The sequence below is a fragment of the Portunus trituberculatus genome, chromosome 50, assembly GCF_017591435.1.
Source record: "Portunus trituberculatus isolate SZX2019 chromosome 50, ASM1759143v1, whole genome shotgun sequence".
Taxonomy (NCBI): Eukaryota; Metazoa; Arthropoda; class Malacostraca; order Decapoda; family Portunidae; genus Portunus; species Portunus trituberculatus.
Window position 1 is genome coordinate 3,135,675 of NC_059304.1, and position 22,503 is coordinate 3,158,177.

Below are 22,503 nucleotides of genomic sequence, written 5' to 3' on the forward strand. Positions count from 1 at the left end.
GATTTAAGTCCATGGCACAGTGCAGCAGATGGGTGAGCCTGAGCCTGATTGGCTGAAACTTCAATGTTGTTGACTCTAACAGCTAAATTGTCACTAAATGCAAGCAGAACTTTTTAGAGTACCTCAAAAAAACCCAAATCCCCAGATTGTCACTAAATGCATGAAAAGTCCCAGTCTGGTTGATAATGGCATGAGATCCAAGAAGTAAATCTATCCCAGTCCATTTTTTATGCTTACTCCATGAGTAATAACTGCAGCTCAACAGAAGGTCAGCATTTGCTGACTGCATATATGTGTGAAAATCCTGAAACAAAATCTTAGGAGGTGGGACGAAAAGTAAAACAACTCTAATCTCGATGTCTTTACAGCCTATACTACCTGTATTCTTTCTTGCCATAACTCACAGTTACCTAAGTGGTACTGTATCTTCCTACAGGTTAGCTTAGTACTTACATGACAGCCCTGTAAGGAGTTGAGAAAAAAAATGGAAAAATGGATAAATTACTTTATTTGTACGCCATGTTAAATAGAAATGGAATCATATGGTGAATACAGTAATAAGTCTCACATCATATGCAATGATCTGCATGATTGAACATGCTCTTTTTGTTTAACTAACAACATAGTTGAAATATCTAAATCAGAGTTCATCTTACCTCAGGTACTTCCTTTAGGGTATAGCAACACTGCAAGCAATTTGCTGGGAAGGTAGAGGGTAGCAGGATGCTTAGCAGCTAGAGGCAAGTGATGCAATGTCCACATCAGAAGAAGGAAAAAATGCTCAAGTAGTCAGTCATTGTTTAGGTGCTAGTCACAGCTCTTTGAAGCAATTAATGTCACTGTCAAAATTCTCAAGAAAATTGCTTCTAAGACTATCTCTGAAATTAGATATTCTGGATGTCAGCAGTTCTTGTTGGATACATGACTTAACAGGCAATAAGAAAGACATAATGAATTCAGGAAAATGAAAGCTAGCATGTACAATATGCTGCCATATCCTTCCATAATATTCTTGCCTGAGCTAGTGCAGGTGCATATCACCTGGCATCTTGCAATCCACTGAATGATTTTAATTGACACATGGAGGGAACTTGCTACCCACATCTGATATGACAACCCAAATTAGATCATGCATGTTTGTTCTTGCCTCCAACTCACTAGGCATCCTTCTAACCTTTACCCTTCCAGCAAATTGAGGTACACTGTGAGCCATATCTTATGGAGGTATTTAGAACAGTTGAAGCTCTTACTGAACAAATCAGTTTTTTAACAAAATTTTGAACTCATAATTGGTATAGTTGCTGTACAATAGTTCAGTTCTCAAACAAAGTTACTTTATTTGAAATACTAAAAGACAAAGCAAACAAATAATTTATTACTAATTTATAGTTTCCATAGATATTTCCTTTATTTTTATAATGTATTTGGAGGAGAGACACATTTTAGGTAATACAGTAAAAGCTCAATCACATGCACCAATGCTGTGCTTCAATCTCAGTGAAAAAATATATTATTGTTGCATTAAATTTGGCTGACACATTCATGCATATCCAGTGCAGTATCATGTTTTGACTCTGGAAAGCAGCCACTTTGACAATGGGAATGCCTGTCATTAACTGCTAAGACAAGATAGACAGGTGTATGGGAATACACTAATCCATTTTATATTGATTTCAACAGAGCAAATAATATACCAAACTTTTTTTTTTTTTTTTTTTTGAAAGATATTCAAGAATCAATTAAGTTCAAGAACCAAGGTTTCACTGTAGGGATGAATGATAAAATATAGGTTGTAAATATATTTAAATAATAAATAAAATCAATGATAGTTTGTAACTAAGCACTTTTTTGCATTTGGAAAAATAAATTGTACAAATGCAAAATTGCAGACTTGATAAAATCTTGTACCAATCTACAAGTGAAAACTCTGTTAATATTATATAGCATTAACTAATTTGTAAAGTACCTGGCTTTAATTTACTATTCTTCATACAAGTTAGTATGCTAACTGTAAAAGCACTTCACTCTATTTTTCAGAGAAACTTTCAAAGAAAACTGATGTTATAGTGAGGTCATTTGGACTAATATTTTCAATATAGTTTAACTGATAAACTGCAGAAACTTGAAAGGCATGTTGATAATACATTGAAAGATGTTAGATATGTGCAGAGCAATAATCTTGCTGTCAGCATGTCTCTTTAATCAAAAGATCCACATTGTTACCTATGTTTTTACTTTTTTTAACATGTTAATCTACATAATCTATTATTTTTACTTTGCGAGTACATGCATTCTTGGAAAATTTTAATCTTAGAGGATAGAACTTATTACTGTCAATAAGTAACTTGATTATTATAGATGGAGAACTTAAAAATAAAGCCAGGAATTTTATAAGATATAAATTCTGCAAATGTAGAAAATGGAATGAATAACAATGACCATATGAAAAAATAAATAAAATTTGAAACAACACAATTCTTTTGATTTGCAACAACTAATACATTATACTTGCACTTCATTTCCATGATTCCTCATTATGCATTCTAATGTATATTGCTCTTTTCTTGTATTTCCTTAGAAAAAGCATTTGATCGTGACTATAATCTTCGAGTCAGCACACCCTCGTCTTCCAGCAAATTAACAAAAGCAGCCACTCTCTGGCTGGAAGGTACTCCCTTCATCACACGCAAGGCATCTAACAGTCCCAACAACTTCTTTACACCTATAAATACTCTTCCCTGTCCAACTTCCTTTACCACAGCTGCAATCTGTAAGAACAAGACAGAAAAGGTTATTTAATAATGTGGTCATGAAATACAGATACATTAGTAGGCATTAATTTTGCACAGACATTGAAATGTGGCAACACCACCTATGTATTATTATTTACAGGTGCTGCTGCACTGGTGACTTACTCAGTGATTATTAAAACAGCAAGTATTTTAGTTTGAAGGGATGTATAAAGAGTCATTCAGAGAATCAGTACGAAAATGCAATGTGTATGAAAATTAATGTAGTTTTGAATGTTATACTGTTTGAAATGCTAAAGCTATGTGTTTTGGATCACATCTTTACATTTTTTATTTATTTATTTATTTATTTATTTTATTTTATTTTATTTTATTTATTTATTTTTTTTTTTGTGGCCTATAGCACCTGTGGGCATGCTTGATGACTATATGTGGGAAGTGCTGTTCAGCATCCGCCCATTTGTGGCACAGGCACTTTTATTTATAGTGGTAGCCATATTAGGGCCCATATTACCACCCAAGTGCATCTTTGGTGTAACCACTTAGAGAACCTGGGTATCATGGTGACATGTAGGTAACTTTAAACCACTCGACAAATAGCAAAGCTTCAAAGTGGTATGTGATGGGATTCAAACCTGTGCGTGGCATCTGCCCAATCCCACGCTCACTACCTTATCCACTATGCCACCGCAGTAACATGTGATCCAAAACACATAGCTGGATCACATGTTACTGCGGTGGCATAGTGGATAAGGTAGTGAGCGTGGGATTGGGCAGATGCCACGCACAGGTTTGAATCCCATCACATACCACTTTGAAGCTTTGCTATTTGTCGAGTGGTTTAAAGTTACCTACATGTCACCATGATACCCAGGTTCTCTAAGTGGTTACACCAAAGATGCACTTGGGTGGTAATATGGGCCCTAATATGGCTACCACTATAAATAAAAGTGCCTGTGCCACAAATGGGCGGATGCTGAACAGCCCCACATATAGTCATCAAGCATGCCCACAGGTGCTATGGGCGGATGCTGAACAGTGCTTCCCACATATAGTCATCAAGCATGCCCACAGGTGCTATAGGCCACAAAAAAATAAAATAAATAAATAAAAAATGTAAAGATAAATTAAACTAGATTAAATTTAAATATTTAAGGAGGAGTGATGGGTGTTCAGTTGGAGACTGAATGTATGAATGAAAAAGAAAAGGTTGTCTGCTGGTCAAAACTGCAAACAAAATAGCTTCAATAATTAATTTATCAATAGGACACAGCTCATGAAACCAAAGAAATAGTGAGCTTAGGGGTTTAGCAGCATTATCTAATTCATTACAAGAAAAATTGTAGCTTGTCATACACACGCACACACACACACACACCACGTAGTGTGGTGGTTAGCATGCTCAGCTCACAACCGAGAGGGTCTGGGTTTGAGTCCCGGGAAATGGCGAGGCAAATGGGCAAGCCTCTTAATGTGTAGCCCCTGTTCACCTAGCAGTAAAAAGGTACGGGATGTAACTCGAGGGGTTGTGGCCTCGATTTCCTGGTGTGTGGAGTATGTTGTGGTCTCAGTCCTACCCAAAGATTGGTCTATGAGCTCTGAGCTCGTTCTGTAATGGGAAAGACTGGCTGGGTGACCAGCAGCCAATCATGGTGAATTACACACACACACACACACACACGAGAGACACGGTTGAGGGCGGACGCACTGGCGCAGTTCCGACGATCAGCTGATCTTCACTACATACCGGTTGTATAGTATTTACAGTGGCCTGGGCAGGTAGTGTGGACTTTTTTTTTTTTTTTTTTTTTTCATGAAATAAATTATTAAGGAATAATGAGTGAAAAAGATATTCCATCCAAATGCAGACATGAGGCGTTTTCAGTAGCGGCGTGGCTGGGGGCAAATGGAGTCAAACGGAGGCAAGTTTTCACAAACGCCTTTCCAAAGTGTTTGCTCTCGTTTGGCAAACGCTTTTTAGCCAATCAGCGTGGAGCAACCCCATCAACCTCATGGAATGAGATCAAGGAGGAGTTACATTTCGAATAAAACTGAATAGATAGACGTATGTTAGGCCATAGAAGTGGGTACTGTAGATGTAGATTTATGTTTACATATTGTGCGGCATACTGGAGAGAACCGATATAAAAAATACGGCGCAAAATAAATGAAGGAGCTGGTGGTAGCTGGTGACATGTCGCATCTATCCGTCCTTGTTGTGGGTGTTGTCCGATTCCATACTTCTAGCCGTGACTTCGATACAATAATGGAGTTACTTTTCTATTATTACGTGAAAAAAAAAAATTATAATATTTTTGCAAATCCTTATATAATAAAGTAATAAATGATGGTAAAAATAGATTTGCTAATTATTGACGTAATTCAATTATATAGGCGTCAGAAAACCGCAGCCATACATCTACAATGGAACACCTTCAAAAGAAGCCCGCGTAGATCAAACCACTTCCAGGACTGAAGACCTCTTGTTTTTTATGAGTATTGCACTGCTCGGTCCTCAGCATATACAAATGATGAAACACTGGTGACCTATAATACTCCCCATCAAGGAATAAATCTCCAAACTCTTCCACCATGCTGCTGTGTTTATGTCTTGACCACAGTGCTGGCTCAGGCGACTGATGTGTACGATAACTTCTCCCAAGGATTGAGATCACAGTGACATGGTCGTCTGGCACCACCGACGGTGTCCTCAGCACTGTCCTGTTCAGCATGAACTCAAACATGTTTGGCCTTGCAGTGACGCTACTGAAAACGCCTATGAGAATAGAGAAGGGGCTGATGATGACTATGTTGGTGAGGGAGAACGCTTATTCGAAGGATTCGATACGACGACTACTTCACTACTTAAGAGAGTGTTGAATATTGAATGTAAACTAGATAAACTAATAAAGGAGAAGATGGAAATGAAAGAGAACGAAGAACAGGAAAAGGAGTTTATAAGACTGAGAGAAAGGATAAGAAAAGTGGAAGAAAACGAAGCTAGGCTAAGAGCGGAAAACGAAGAACTAAAAAAGGAAGTAGCTAACTACAAAAAGCAGATGGAAGAAGGACTCGGTAAAGCCGAGAAAGAAAAGAAGCTGAAAGATCTAGTAAACAAGGAAGAGGAAAGAGTACAGGACGTGATTAAAAAAGAAGTACAAGCATGGAGAGTCCAAGATAAGAAAGATAAGGCTGATTTTCAGGAGGTGATTCAAGAACAACTTAAAGAAAAGAAGAAAATATGACAAACAAAATGATAGGAGTCCTCAAGACAAAAGAAAATCTAGTTAGAGAAATTGCAGAAAAAAGAAGAGTGTAGTCGTATTTGGAATAAAAGAAAAAATATAAAATATAGACCAAAAAGAAAAAGAAGAAATGAAATCAGTCAAAGACCTACTGAAGAATCTAAACGACGAAGATAGGCAGAACTTGGAAGAGGAAGTAGAAGAAATAAACAGAATGGGACCATATCAAGAAGGAAAACGAGACCAATTAAAATATTACTAAAATCACAAGCAGCAACAGAAGAAATATTATATAGAACAACAAAACTTAGAGAAACAGAAGGCTGCAAGGATATCTATATAAAGAAAAATAGAAATGAGGAAGAAAGGAAGAGATACAATGAACTGGCAGCAGCAGTAAGGGAAAAAAATAATGAAAGGTCAGAAGAGGAAAAAAGGCATTTTTGGAGAATTCTAGGAGACAGGATAAGGAAATGGTATATAAACGAGAAGGAAGAGAAAAAAGTGGAACAAGTTTAACTAAAAATGATAAAGGCAAGAGACTAAAAATTATGTATACGAACATAGTTTTATCAAGTAAATTAGAATTAAGAGATTACATAAAGAAAGGAAATCCAGATATTGTATGCCTAGCTGAAACAAAACTAAATGAGGAAATCAAAATAGTCTTGGATAATAGGTATAATGTATGGAGAAGAGACAGTGGGTAAAGGAGGAGGAGGAGTCATGATAATGTTAAGGAAGGAGATAGTGATAAACCAAGTGGAATGTGGGGAAGGAAAAGCAGAAGTATTGTATGTTAAGATGCATATTAATAAAAAAGAGTTAACAATCATTGTAACATATGTGCCACCAAAAACAAATTCATGGACCAATCAAGAATATAAAGACATGATAGATGACACAATAAGGAGTCTAATGAGAATCGTTAAAGAAAGGAAAAAAGTTATATTAGTAGGAGATTTCAACTGTAAAGAAGTGGACTGGGAAAATTATGAAAGTGGTATGGGGGAAGAAGCCTGGGGAGAAAGATTCCTAAACCTAATGATAGACAATATGATGGACCAGAGAGTAAAGGAATGCACAAGATTCAGAGGAAACGACGAGCCGGCGAGATTGGACCTAATTTTTACAAGGGCTATACAAATGAATGATGATATAAGATATAAGTGCCCATTGGGAAAGAGTGACCATGTAATATTAGAAATAGATATAGAAGAGGGAAAGGAAGATAGAGACGATTCATACAAAGGAGACCGATTAAACTACAGAAAGGCTGATATTGAGAATCTCAGGAACTATTTTAAAAATGTAAACTGGGAGGAGATGGAAAACTCAGAGACGATGCAAGAGAAGTATAACTTATTTTTGGAAATATATAAAACAGGAGTCAGGGAATATGTCCCAAAATATAGACCTAAAGAAGAAGGAAAGAAAGATTGGTTTAATGCAAGGAATGCTAGGGCAAAGGAGAAAAGAGATGGAGCATGGAAAAGATGGAGGAGAAATAGAAATCCAACAAATAAGGAAAACTTCAAGGCAGTGAGAGATGAATATGTTAAGGTAAGGAAGGAAGAGGAAAAGAACTTTAAAAAGGACATTCCCTCTTGCATATTGTTGATATATACTTGAAACATAATTGGTGCCAGCACTGAACCCTGTGGTATGCCACTAGTGACTCTGCTCCAACTAGATGGGGTGTCTCTTATCATTGTCCTCATTTCCCTATGTTAGGTAGTCTGTCATCCATTCTAAGATTCTTTATTCCACCTATGTATTTCATTTTCCATAGGTACTCTAGGGGCCGCCATGGTACAGTGGAAACATGCGCACTTTGGGGTCCGCAAGGTCTACAAGCGCATGGGTTCAAATCTTGTCCACGGTCCGAGTATAGGTTGAGCTTCCTCACTCGGGGCAATGGTCTCCTAGCGGGTGGGCTTTGAGATAGGAGGTACCCCAAAAAGTACCCCCTTTAGCCCATAAATTCCTGTGAAAAGTCCACATGGTATTTAAAAAAGAAAAAAAAGAAAAAAAAGGCCTTTTTAATGTCCAAATACACTGTGTCAACCCGTCTTTCTCTCCGTTACTTCATCTATTACTCTTGTATAAAAACTTGTTATGCATTATCTTCCTTTTCTGAAACCGAATTGAGTTTTTATTTCATTTTCCTCCAGATATTCTAATAATTTTTCTTTAATTACAATTTCACAGATCTTTCCCACAAAACTAGTCAGTGACACTTGTCTATAATTTAGAGGCTCAGTCTTTTTCCTCCTTTACATATTGGGATTATATTTGCTCTTTTCCACTCCCTTAATACCTTCCTTTCCATCAGAGATCTGTTGATTACATACCAGATTGGTTCCACCAGTTATTCTCTATATTCCCTCAGTGTCTGTCCAGACACTCCATCTGACTCCATTGCCTTCCTCATATCCACTGCTTTACATATTGGGATTATATTTGCTCTTTTCCACTCCCTTAATACCTTCCTTTCCATCAGAGATCTGTTGATTACATACCAGATTGGTTCCACCAGTTATTCTCTATATTCCCTCAGTATCTGTCCAGACACTCCATCTGACTCCATTGCCTTCCTCATATCCACCCTTTCTAGCAGTCTACTTGTTTTTTGCTTATGAACCACAATGTTTCTTAATCCTTCTTGTGTTGCTTGGTTCTGTGAAATCTCCCTCTTCATTAAATACTGATTTGAAGCTTTCATTCATAAGTTCACTCATTTCTTCTGTTGTTTCATATGTCCTATTTCTCTTAATTAACTTAGTGATAGTCTCTGTCATTTTTCCATTTATATACTTATAAAAAAGTTTGGTTCCTTTTCACATCTCTTCCCTACATCCTTTTCAAAGTTTCTCACCTCCTCCCTTCTTATCCTAATGTATTCATTCCATACCTCTTTATACTGCTTCCTCTTTGTTTCATTCTGTTGCTTCCTTAATTTTTTCCAAGCAACATCTTTATACTTTCTAGCCCTTGCACATATAGCAATATACTATGTGTGTTTGCTTTCTTTTACTCTTTATTCGGAAACATATCTCTTTACTCCTTCATTATGCAGGCGACCCCCGCTTAACGAAGGGGTTACGTTCCTAAAACCCTTCATTAAGCGAAATTTCGTTTTTTTTTTTTTTTTTTTTTTTTTCTTTTTCTTTTTTAAATACCATGTGGACTTTTCACAGGAATTTATGGGCTAAAGGGGGTACTTTTTGGGGTGCCTCCTATCTCAAAGCCCACCCGCTAGGAGACCATTGCCCCGAGTGAGGAAGCTCAACCTATACTCGGACCGTGGACAAGATTCGATCCCATGCGCTTGTAGACCTTGCGGACCCCAAAGTGCGCATGGTTCCACTGTACCATGGCGGCCCCTAGAGTACCTATGGAAAATGGAATACATAGGTGGAATAAAGAATCTTAGAATGGATGACAGACTACCTAACATAGGGAAATGAGGACAATGATAAGAGACACCCCATCTAGTTGGAGGAGAGTCACTAGTGGCATACCACAGGGTTCAGTGCTGGCACCAATTATGTTTCAAATATATATCAACAATATGCAAGAGGGTCTGAGTAGTTACATAAATTTGTTTGCGGATTATGCAAAACTTTTGAGAGTAGTAAGGAACATCGAAGACTGTAGGAAATTGCAGAAAGATATTAACAAGATCTGGAGAGTGAAGCCAAGAGTGGAAATTATAATTTAATACCAGGAAATGCCATGTAATGGAAATGGGTAAAAGTTATAGAAGACCTATGAGGGAATACAAAATGGAAGAGATTATAAATTTAAAGTAGTGAAGAAAAAGACCTGGGAGTGATTATACAAAACACCCTGACTCTAGAAAGACACATAAATGGGTTATTTGCTTCAACATACAAGACACTAACTAACATCAGGGTGGCATTTCATTACATTGAAAAGAGTATGACGAAAAAACCATAACCATTATGATAAGACCTAGACTAGAATATGCAGCAGTGATGTGGTCACCATACAAGCAGAAAGACATCAAAAGAATAGAAAGAATCCAAAGGCCTGCTATAAAGATGGTGCCAGAAATAAAGGATCTTCTCTATGAAGAAAGACTGAAGGAAATGGACCTACCATCTTTGAAGGACAGACAGGAAAGAGGAGATCTAATAACAATGTATAAGTTAGTAAACCATATGGAAAAGATAGATAGACAAGACCTGGTATTCCTGATGGAGGACGGAAGTAAGTGAACAAGAGAACACTTCAAGAAAATCGAGAAAAGTCATTGTTCGAGAAACAAAAAAGTTTAGTTTTCCACATAGGACAGTGGATATTTGGAATGGATTGAGTGAAGACATTGTAACAGCAGAAAGTGTGCACAAATTTAAGGAAAAGTTGGATAAATATAGATATCGAGACAGGTCACTATGAGCCCTGCTTAAACCCTTTAATATACAACTAGGTAAATACATTAATAATGTTTTGAATGGTGACTGACCATTGGTAGAAAACTAGTATTTTTCTTCTGATGATGCAAGCACCATTGCTATAGCGGTAACTCTAATTTAACTTGCTTGTTTCTTTGGTTTCATGAAAAGCTTCCTTCAGAGCAATTATCGGGGCTATATATTGCCTACGTGGTTTTGATTGGTTTAGGCCACAGTACACCAGCAAACCAATAAAACCCACCCACAACTATAATAACTATAATGACTTTCACATATAACTACTTACATTCCTGACAACATCCATTCTTGCATCCTTTATACCGGGGGTTCTCAGCCTGGGATTCATGAACCTCCAGGGGCTCACAAGATTTCCAGGGATACTTACATAGTTGATCTAAAACCCTTTGCAGTACAATTGCATATTGAGTTAGTGTCAGTCACCATATTAACATTGTGTTCAATGTCAGATCACTGGGGGTTTGGGTAGATTGTCTTATAACTCAGAAGGTTGAGAACTCCTGCTTTACACGAACTCTTTTCTCACTTGTTCCATGATTCACCCCCATACAATACTAAAATCATAGACATTTAAACTTTCTCTATAACTTTTGTAATCACTCTAAGAAACTTATGACAAGACTATTCACTTCCCTTACTTATTTTATTAACTTAAAACTTCACTTTTAGATCTATTCCTCGAACAGATTCTAAAATCATGCTATGAGCACTTCCTGAACATAGCCACTTCAATCACCATACATTAACCTGAACACTTAATAGATATATTATAAAGATGCAATTCAACATACCTCATCTGGACTCATTGCTTGTGATTCCTCTAGCACAAGTCTAACATCTTCCACATGTGCAATATAAGGAACCCTGATGACAGCTGTAAAGGCTGAAAGGAGACCCAGTTCTTCCAGTACTGAGCGACGTTTAGATGTGCAGATGACAAGTAATTTACGGCCTGGAGGAGGGGAGGCTGACAGAAGAGAGTACATGGCATCCAGAACAATGGACTGGTACCTTGGGCCAATGGGTGAATATCCCATCAAGTGTTCAAGATCATTCATGAAAATGCAACTTAGTTCAGAGCGGTATGCATCATCAAAAATTTTTTTTATTCTTAAACACTTGGAAGCCTCCATGAAACCAACCATATCTCGAGAATTAATAACTTTTATAAAGGGGAAATTAGAATTTTTGCACAAATAAGCTGCTAATGCAGAAGTACCTGCAGTTGGTGCCCCTTCAAGTAATATACAGAGGCGACTGCTAGTTTCAGGTGACCTTGCTTGCTTTACAAACATCAGTCCCTTTTCTACCAATTCTCTGGTTGCTCCCCAATTAATGATTCCTCTCTCAATAAACTTTGACAGATCTTCTTCACTGGTGCCAAAAGCAGGCTTTAAGTCATTTTCAAGGGAGTAGATGAAATCTGCTCGAGTAACTTTTATTTTGTCAATGGCATTAGGATCCACCTCAATTTTGTTTCCCAGGTGAATGTAGCGCTTCAAGGCCGAGGATGAGGAAGCCTTCACAAGACCCTCAAGTTCTGCTCCTGAAAAATTTTTTGTCAAGGAGGCAACCTCTGCAAGGTCAACATCACGATCCAGTTTGTTGTGCTCTTTCATTTTTGCAGTTTTGATCTTGAGAATGTCAACTCGTCCCTGTTCATCAGGAAGACCAATTTCTACTTGGATCTCCAGTCTGCCAGGCCTCAGCAGAGCCTCATCTATCATGTCCTTTCTGTTGGTCATGCCAATGACTAGAATGTTATTGAGTTGCTCTACACCATCAATCTTGGACAAAAGCTGGTTGACCACAGTGTCATTGACACCAGTGTTGCCAGCAACTGAACCTCTCTGTTTGCAAATGGCATCAATCTCATCAAAGATGATAATGTGAAGACCAGAATTGGGACCCATGCGCTTCTCTTCTTCTTCAGCCTCAGCAAAGAGGCGGCGCACATTGGCTTCAGACTCTCCCACATACTTGTCTAGAATCTCAGGACCGTTGATGATCTTTGGTTCTCGAGCATTAAGCATCTTTCCAATCTGGCGGGCCATTAAGGTCTTGCCAGTACCTGAAAAATTAAATTAATTCATAAGTAATCTTGATTTTTTGTTCAAATTAAAGACCTTCCTAGGCTACAAATCTACATGTGTGTGTGTGTGTCTCTCTCTCTCTCTCTCTCTCTCTCTCTCTCTCTCTCTCTCTCTCTCTCTCTATATATATATATATATATATATATATATATATATATATATATACCCTCGTTTTTCCAGAATAAATGGTGCAGGCCCTGTTCTGGATAATGAAAACTTAGGATAACACAAATGCGTCCTTCGTTTGCCAAATATGGTCGTTACTTTCCTTAGACGTTTTGGAGAGGAACTGCGAAATTTTGTCTATTTTGGCTTCCCTGATGAACTAAACCCAAACAAACTTAATCTAAGTTAATCAAACACTATAACTACCCTAACTACCATTTACTGCGGCTTATAAGTCGAGATAGCGCATAAATCATCGTCTATAATTTGACCCAAAAATGTACTATCAGTTTACCTTGTAAATAAGTCAAGCCCTTTTACTATAACTTACCCTGGTCCAATGTTGCCCTGAGTCACTAAGTACTGGGTTGTAAATTAAATTTTACCTACAGTAAAATAAATAAAACAGATCAAACACTGAAAACAACAACTTCAAGCATTTCAACATAAACAAGCTGCAAGTTTTTACTTTTTTTTTCTGTATTCACCTGCTTCACCACTATATACGATTAATATTTACTTTTAAAACTATTGGTAAGCATCATGTGGACTGCACATACTCCCAAAAGGAAAATGTTCAAAGATGATAAGAATATTTCATAAGCAAGGGACTCAGGGAGGCCAGATAAGACTCCTGGCTCATGGACACGGACAAAGTCTCTTCCTCCGGCCTCCACCATGTTGTACAGGGGACTGACACTCTGTAGTAAGCAGGAACAACAACGTACCTACACAAATACCGTAGTTTATAGAATATTTTATTGATACAAAAGCTAAAAACATAATCGTTTCATAACAATACAATCATGACTGACTAATCAGTGCTGCCACCTAGTGACAAGCATTCCCTTTGAACAGCTGTTTACGCACAAAATTTTATATTTTCAAATATTTTTTATTATTTTACGTATTATGTTTTTACCTTTTGTATCAACAAAATATTCTATAATAACAAACTGCGGTATTTGTGTAGGTACGTTGTTGTTCCTACTTACTACAGAGGAACAGTCCCCTGCACATGGTGGAGGAAGAGGCCATGTCCCTGACCTAGAAGCCCTATCAGGAGCTTGGAGGTATCTAATACAGCATCTTTTCAACCCCTTACATTTTATTTTGGTGCACCTTTACCACTTTTACTTGATGATGCATCCACACAGTAATTAGCAGAATATTCTAGCTGCTTATCTTTTGATTTACTAATGTCCAAAAGAGTTTGCTTGGCCACACCATACTCCTCACAAACACTCCCAACTCTAGCTCCTGTCTCTAATTTTCTTATCAATTCCAGGTTTTATGTCACAGCTAGGGCCACTTACTTATGCATAACACCCTTGGCACACATAATTAAGAGTTCTGAGTTACTGTAAATTGCACAAACTTGCACACTGATACCGAATAATACACAGTGTTCACTAGTGTCGGCTGGAATTGTTTATAATCACCTGCCGCAGCGCCGCCGCCATCTATCAACTGTTTCTGGAAGTGTGCAATGCGCGCATTGTTTGAATTAATTTGTTGGCCACCTGGACTCAAATTATTATCTGGACACTGTCCGGATTAATCAGAATGAAGTGTCTAATATATGTTAAGCAATATATATTTTCAGAATGTAAACAAACTTGCACACTGATACCGAATAATACACAGTGTTCACTAGTGTCGGCTGGAATTGTTTATAATCACCTGCCGCAGCGCCGCCGCCATCTATCAACTGTTTCTGGAAGTGTGCAATGCGCGCATTGTTTGAATTAATTTGTTGGCCACCTGGACTCAAATTATTATCTGGACACTGTCCGGATTAATCAGAATGAAGTGTCTAATATATGTTAAGCAATATATATTTTCAGAATGTAAAAAATAAATAAATAAAAAAAAAAAAAAAAAAAAAAAAAAAAAAAAAAAAACGGGTAAAAAGGAGTTGAGTGAGTGGATGTGTAGCAACTGGGGAGTCTGCGGGAGAGCTTGTATTGCAGGTGGGGGGTAGCAAAAACTGCCTTGTGGTGAAGGGGTTAAGACCTATTAGAGAAACAAAGGAGGGAAAGATGAAGTAGTAAAGTTTTTGAGAAGTTTTTGACCAGATACCAGAAATTTTGAGGGGAGTTGGAGTTTGAAAGATTATTGATATTTTCTATTTATGAAGGAGTGTTTGGCAAGTTGAAGAGCAGACTTGGCATGATTCCAGCAGAAATATCAAGATTCAGGAGATGGAAGGCTCAAGTATCTTTTGTGGGCAACCTCTCAAGGGTGGAATCAAAAGCTTTTCATCTCATCAACTCCCCTCCTCTGATTGACTGTCTTCAGCCTCTTTCTCATCTCCGAAATATTGCATCTCTTTCTATCTTTTATCGCTATTTTCATGCTAACTGCATGACTCCTCTCCTCCTGCGGCCTCGCTGCACAAGGCTTTCTTCTTCCTCTCATCCCTATTCTGTCCAAGCCTCTAAAGCAAGAGTTAACCAGTATTCTCAATCATTCATACCTTTTACTGGCAAACTCTGGAACTCCCTGCCTACTTATGTATTTCCATCTTCCTATTGTAGTGCCGGGGATAATAATATTAAGTTTTTGTAAATTAAGAATCATAGTTGTAAGTGTAGCACACACATGGTCATGAGTCACTAGACATGCTGGGCATCCCAGAGTAAGAGAGAGTAGCCAGCCCATGAATTAAGAACCTTAAATTCACTTGCTATATGATCAGAGTTGTTAACGAATTTTTCACTCCAGAAGTAGAGGGAGAACCTAACTGTACAGGAAAATGTTTCCCAGTAATGTCATCCTCTTAGTAATGGCAATCAAAATCACTTTTTAATTACTACCCACTATTTTGGCAACTGAACACATGAGCATGAGAACCAGTGTGAGGCACAGTTCACACACCAGTGTAGCTCGCCTCTCCGCCGGTTACAGGTCAATTGCATGTTTGCTCCTTAAATTTTAACGTAATTTTTATAAAAGAAAAAAAAACATTGCATATACTACATATACAGGTAACCCCCGCTTAACGAACGGGTTATGTTCCTAAAAAAAACGTTCGTTGCGCGAATTTTCGTTAAGCGAACCAATTATAACAAGTTTAATCCCTGACTTGAACTTCCATTGAGAATAAACAAAGCGAGAGTGCATCATAGTACAGTAAAAGGTTTAATGAAAGTAAAAATATGAAGTTAAACATTTAAGTAGTTTAATTTAAGACTAAGTCATTATAATGTACGTACACTAATGTATGCATGTAAGTAACTTTATAATGTTGATGATCTTAAATTTATGAAGGGAGGGAGAGTGGAGCAGGAAAGATGCTAGCTGGCAACAACAAAGGGCGCATCATTGTAACGCATACAAAACTTATGTACCACATTTCCACAAGGCTTTCCATTTTATCCATTGCAGTCATGAGTTTGGGTGGTTCTTTTCGCTTGCAAGGAAGATACGGTCTCACCAGCCTTCTTAATAGAGTCTGCTGACTTGAAAATAGTAGAGACAGTAGATGAAGTCAAGCCATGGTGGAGAGCAATGCTATTAGTTTTCTCGCCTCTATCGTGTCTGTGAAAAATATCCATCTTCACTTCGAGAGTAAGACACTTCCTGGTCTTCTTAGCAACGCTAGGCAACATTGTAGGGCGTTTTGGTGGCATGTTGAGCGAGGGAAGACGAGCTGCTGCTGATGATGTTATTGTTTTGAACTAAGGGGAGTGAGTGGTGTACATTTTGTCCATGAGAGGTGCTGGTGTATTCAAAAGCCTGTTGGCTTGCATGATACGGTGGGGCTTTCAAACTTGGAAAAAATTACCTGGATAAAAATTTTTTAAAGCGAGTTTGGTGTTCATGATACGAGCAGATGGTAGTAAAAGGAAATAGTTCATTGTAGCAAAATTTTGTTGTGTGAACGTTTGTTAAGCAGGGGTTGCCTGTATATATCTTGAAATTATTTACTGAGTGTAGCTCACTTCTCCACCAGTTATAGATACGGCTACTCTGGTTTACATGCCTGATCTACGCGTATGCTTGCTTATGGTTAGGCTGACTAGTACCAGTGTTGTGTCTTGCCTTGATGCTGTTTTAAGCCAGTGGAGGGAGATTGTGTCACCACCTGGTATACATCTCCAATAACCGTGTTTTCTGCGGCCAAAGACAAGTGAAGTGAGGTGTTGTATGTGTGAGTTGAGGCAGTCCCCATCGCGTGTGACATTACGAGTCAACTTTTGGGACTAGGCAGTGTAGTGATTTTTATGTTGTAATTTTATGTATTTATTTTTTTGTGAGTTAGGTATCCTCTCTCCGGTGGCTGGATTGTAAATGAACAAACGTGATTGTAGGGAGAGAAGTTAATTTAATATCAATCAATTGTAAAGTTTGTGAATTCGTTCAGGGGTAATTCTTTTCTAAATTTAAACCCAGTGTCTTGACCACAGTTTTGCTACCATTTCTCCAAAATAAATTTAAAAGTCTTCATAATCTTTCCTTTATTCATAGTAAGTATTCAAAGTAATTTATTTATTTATAATTAATTAATTTATCTATTTAATTTTTTTTTCTCACATTACACTGGTGGCATATCGGTGGGATTTGCAGCCAAAGCAGTTCATCTGGAGCATACATCACTAACAAATTACTTGTATCATTGTAAAATTAGCTTAGTTATAAAGTCATATCCTTAATAATCACACACACACACGTGGAGAGAGAAAGTGTAAAATGAGAGCGGCTTCCCAGCAAATACCTCATCAAACTTCTACACAACACCTCACCACCCTCAAGAGTATCTTGGCTGCCTGAGGCCAAGGTGGCCTTGATTGTTGCAAAGTGTGAGACCACTATGGACGCAGCAGTTCCACGCCAGTATCGCCCATCAACCCAACCTTGCTTTCTTCTCATGACCTCCGCTGCGCATGCTGGGTATCCTATATCCTACTGTGGAAGGTAAGGAGAGTGATTTTGACACTACCCGCCGTGTTATTCGGGAGACTTTTTTTTTTTTTTATACCTTTTCACGGGAATTTATGGGCTAAAGGGGATACTTCTTGGGTACCCCCTATCTCAAAGCCCACCCGCTAAGAAACCGTTGCCCCGAGTGAGGAAACCCAACCTACACTCGGACCGTGGACAAGATTCGAACACGTGCGCTTGGAGACCACTCGGATCTCAAAGCACGCATGGTTCCACTGTACGAGAAAATGACCCGAAAGTATAGTGTTGCAAATAGAAAATGCCAAGAACAAATGGTGAATCTGGGTGTGTTAGTGTGGGTAAAACGAGAGACCACTAAGTCTGTGGTGCATGAGAAACTATGTGTTGAGTAGAATGAACCATATAAAGAAGAAGTGTTAAGAAATGATGGAGGTTATGTGCTAAAAGACTCCCTTCACGGGAAAGCTGTTGAAAAGGGCAGCCAAGAAAATGAAACTCTTCTGCGGAGAGGAACAATACCTCTTAGAACCCCAGGACACTGTTTTCACGTATATTTAGACACTAAAGTGTTACATCCCAAAGTACATAGAACCGCCGCGAGTGTACATCGAAGAATGTTAGGAGAAGTGAAGGTATGGTGAATTGTAGCTTGTAAGGTAAACAGTAATTCTTCATTAAGTTACCTCTTCCTGGCAGTGATAGTAGTGATGGAACTAGGCCCAGAGTCAAGTAAGTAAGGGTGAAAGGGATGTTGTTACCACTTTAATTTGCAGACTAATTACTGTAACTCAGTCAGCGTGGGTCACACTGCGGTTGGCTATTTCAGGACATGGCAGGCTCTCGTATTTCTCACTTTAGGATACCTGTCGAGTGGAAGGTAGAATGAAAGGGGGGAGATGAATGCGTTGCATGAATGCAGGGTAACTTAGGTGACTGAATCTTGTCATCGAGAGTACCAGAGAACTTAAGGTTAAGTCTCAAACTGACGGTGGATCAGGAGGTTGGCTTGGGTGGACAGCTTCATTCCCTAGTTTTTTTTTCTAAGTGTGGTGTTATGTTTCCAAGGGACATTGTGGAGTTATGATTAACCAGACCATTGTACTAAATGAGTAATGAAGTAGTTGAAAATAGAAGTGAATTTCCAAGGGCCAGTGAAATTTGTAATCCCGTCCAAGGATGAAGGAACTTGGTGAAGATTAGGGTAATGTGGGGGATTAGCGTACACTGGGGTGGACTGTACAAGCTCCGTTAATCCTTAAAGTACATGAGTATGTGGAATTGATTTAGTTTCCATCTGTTGCAGTGGGGAAAAATCACACCTGTCAAAAATGCTAAAAGATTTTTTTTTCTTATAAAAGCATATTTCTTTGTGTTATTCTGAGTACAATGATGTCATTTTCAACATGTTATGACCTCTGAGAGCAAAGTTATTGCATATAAAAAAATTTTCCCCAAACCCGTGGCAGAACCCGCCACTAAGAAAGACCTCCCAAGCTCCGATAACACCGCACGAGTGCTCTCTCTCTCTCTCTCTCTCTCTCTCTCTCTCTCTCTCCTTTCAGGCATTTGAATTTGATGTAAAAGTAGGAACTTTTGCACTTTTATGTCATGAAAATGCGAACTCAGATATACGAAATGATGTGCAAAACAGAAAAAGAAAAAGAAACCACATATTACAAGTATTGGGGATTTCTATAATAACTGGAATCTGGCAACTCTTATTAGCAATGGGATTCATGTGACTTGGTTGACAAGCACAGTCCCGTACAGCCAACCATGGGTGACACACATCTGTGCATTGGTCAAGGAGAGTATGTGAGGAGGTTTATGAACGTCACTGTGAGGGTTGGTCTCTGTCTCCCAGATCACTACTGTAGTCTTCACTTTCTTCTGTCTCAATAAAAAAAAAAAATACTGTCTTTATCTTCATCAATGTTCTCAATGTCACTACCGAGTAACATTGACATAACATCACTCAGAGTACCGTTTCCTCCCTCCAGGTCATGGAGGTTGCTAGATGTCGCCACAAAATGGGAAAAAATTACCAATGGTGAGGGAACATATGTCTCAAGGCTCGAGGAGGCGAGCGAGAAAAGATGCCAGATACCTCCACTTGCCTGGCCCAGGACCAATAGTGAGGGGGAGAGATTCAAATGTTTAGCGCGGAAAAATCATGATTCTCGGAACGATCCCCGCCTCTCCGCACGCAATGCTACAATTGTCCCGAAACGATCACCGTATGTTAAGGGTTAAAATTAGAGAATTTATAGAAGAACTCTGTTGGACCAACAAACACTGAGAGTGGAAGTGACGTCAGTGAACCACGATGGCTGCTTTCTTTCTTCCTAGCGCACCGCATCCGATTGAACTTGAGACATTTATATCATATTGTTTCCTAATATTGAATGCAGCCTGATCCTGTTGGTAAGGTATTAAATATGAATATTAGGCAGATGTACGTAATAAATGAAGATATATCTAGGTTTTATCCAACATTGTTGCTGTAATCCTGGTTTGAAGGCAGCATGGCTAGGAGAAAGTGTAGCGTTCATTGATGTGAGGGGGTGTAGTGTACAAAAATTTCTCACATACTTTATTTTTTACATTCAAATAAGATAAAACTCCTACGTAATAGTTTACTTACATTCAATATGAAAAAATGCAAGTACAGTAATCGCTCTTGTATCCAGATTATAGCAGCCAAGGCCCTGGTAGATACGCGAAATATCCGGATACGCGGAATTTCCTCTCCCAACCCCTTATAAATTGAGAAAAAACATGTACATAACCCAAATGGGTAAGAATGAAAGCACATTAAATGATTGTGTATACAATAATGACTTTGGAGAATGATAACATTAGATACCTGCTTCTCTAGAAAATGTGAGGGTTGGGAAGGTGCCATCAGCAGTGTCATGGCAATCTGCAGTTTCACTGCTGAACTGGACACTATCTGAGTCATTATTAGTGTGTTGAAGTGAGATAATGATAGTGAAGTATTTATTGTTTGTCTGGTACAGCTTTCTACCTGTCTCAACATAATTTTTTGTAATAGTGTTATTGTGAGAGCTATGTCATGTAAAGTTGTGATGATGAAGGCAGTAAGAAAAAAAAGTGTTTGAAAAGATCATAACAGTCTTATGATATAGAGAAGATGGTGGAGAAGCCGAACAGTGAGGCATGGTCTTGGAGGGGGAGATAACACGCATGACAGAGGGGAGAGGGGAGGCCAGAACTGAAAGTCCAGCTGTCTCCCAACAATACATTTGTTTGTTTCTTTCTAGTTGTCTTCTCTTCTTGATGTTTTTCATTTTAATTCTCGTCAACCTATACCTGTCAGGGAAAAATTAGAGCTAAATGACACACCTCCCTACTTGACTCCTGGCCAAGTACTGTGTAGGGCGTGGGTCAGGCTATGACACAATCACACAACACATTTGAAAATGGCTTCCTGACCGAAAGATTATTTAATTATCAAAAAATAAACTCACAAACGACAGAGCAGCTCATCTTGGCCATTTGATACTTGGAAGTTCTGCCTTGGAGCATCTCATAGAGAAATATAAACAAACAACTGAACCACTTTTCGCTGCTAGGCTGGAACAATATATATATATTATTACGCTGAGCGATATAATTTCTTTTATTTTGTTTAGTTAGCCTCATAGTCGCCGCCCGGCTGGCGAGCGACGAGTGTGAGAGAGAGAGAGAGAGAATGGGAGTGCTGTGACGTCATCCCTCCCTCCCTGAGCCGAGCGCGGGGTGGCCAGGAGAAGCGACGCCAACCTCCTTTGTTTTTCTCAGTGCAATGAGAGACCTTAAGCAGAGTAGTCACCCGCTGTGTAATAGATTTAATTGTAATTATTTCGTGCACTCTTGTGAAGTGTGTCTGGAGGGCCACTCACAGTAAGGGTGAGGTCTGGGAGAGTGTGTAGACCTTGAGGCGAGATGCTGCTGTGCTTGGAGAGCGCAGTGAGCAGTTATTAACCCCTTCAATACGGTGATGCCTATGTAGGCGTCATGAAGCCCCAGTAGCAAATACGGTGACGCCTACGTAGGCGTCATATTTCTTTTCTGAGCTTTCTTCAGTTCAGTATAGTGAGTTGGATACCAACTACACACGCTGTATGCTGTCTTTGAAATCCTAGTGCTCCTCCCATCATCCTTGTCTCCACCAATCACTAAAGATAAGCTACATGCATCCCGCCTTGTGTCTAAAATTACCCAATGGCATAGACTGTTCCCATCTCTCTCTCTCTCTCTCTCTCTCTCTCTCTCTCTCTCTCTCTCTCTCTCTCTCTCTCCTCTTCCTCCTCCCATCTCCCTTTCCTTCCTCCCCATCTCCCTTCCCTCCATCCCCCTCTCTCTCTCGAAAGATAAGTTACATGCCTCCCGCCTTGTAACATTCGTGAAAACACACACACACACACACACACACACACACACACACACACACACACACACACAAACAAAAACAACAAATTTTCTAATCTCTCTCTCTCTCTCTCTCTCTCTCTCTCTCTCTCTCTCTCTCTCTCTCCTTCGTTTCCTCTCCTTCCCTCCCTCCCCCTCTTCCTCTCGAAAGATAAGCTACATGTGTCCCGCTTGTGTCTAAAATATTAGCAAATGTCACTCTCTCTCTCTCTCTTTTTCTCTGAAGAGAGAAGGGTCCACTTTCCTCTTCGAAGGCGATATAGAGACTAAAAAATAGAAGCATGATATACAAAGATGACAAGTATGACAAGCTTGCACGAGTTTCCTGCGCTCGGGCGCGCGGCACTACCACCCGTATATCATACAGGTGGGCTTTTTTAACATCCAGCGCGAAGGGGTTAAGTTCTGTAGTGAGCGGGCTGCGGAGATAAGTAGCCACCATTACGTG

At 38.9% G+C, this 22,503-nt stretch overlaps 1 protein-coding gene across 1 annotated transcript in view; it reads right to left on the minus strand.

The window, feature by feature from the left end:
- Positions 1–491: 491 nt before the first annotated feature.
- Positions 492–22,503, minus strand: part of LOC123499538 (vesicle-fusing ATPase 1-like) — a 127,525-nt gene continuing 105,513 nt past the window's right edge. The window contains exons 7-8 of the mRNA XM_045247641.1: positions 11,247–12,526; positions 492–2,768 (exon numbers count right to left, since the gene is read on the minus strand). Of these exons, the coding sequence (XP_045103576.1) occupies positions 2,598–2,768; positions 11,247–12,526 (1,451 nt within the window). The 3' untranslated portion in view covers positions 492–2,597. The remainder of the gene's footprint in view (positions 2,769–11,246; positions 12,527–22,503) is intronic.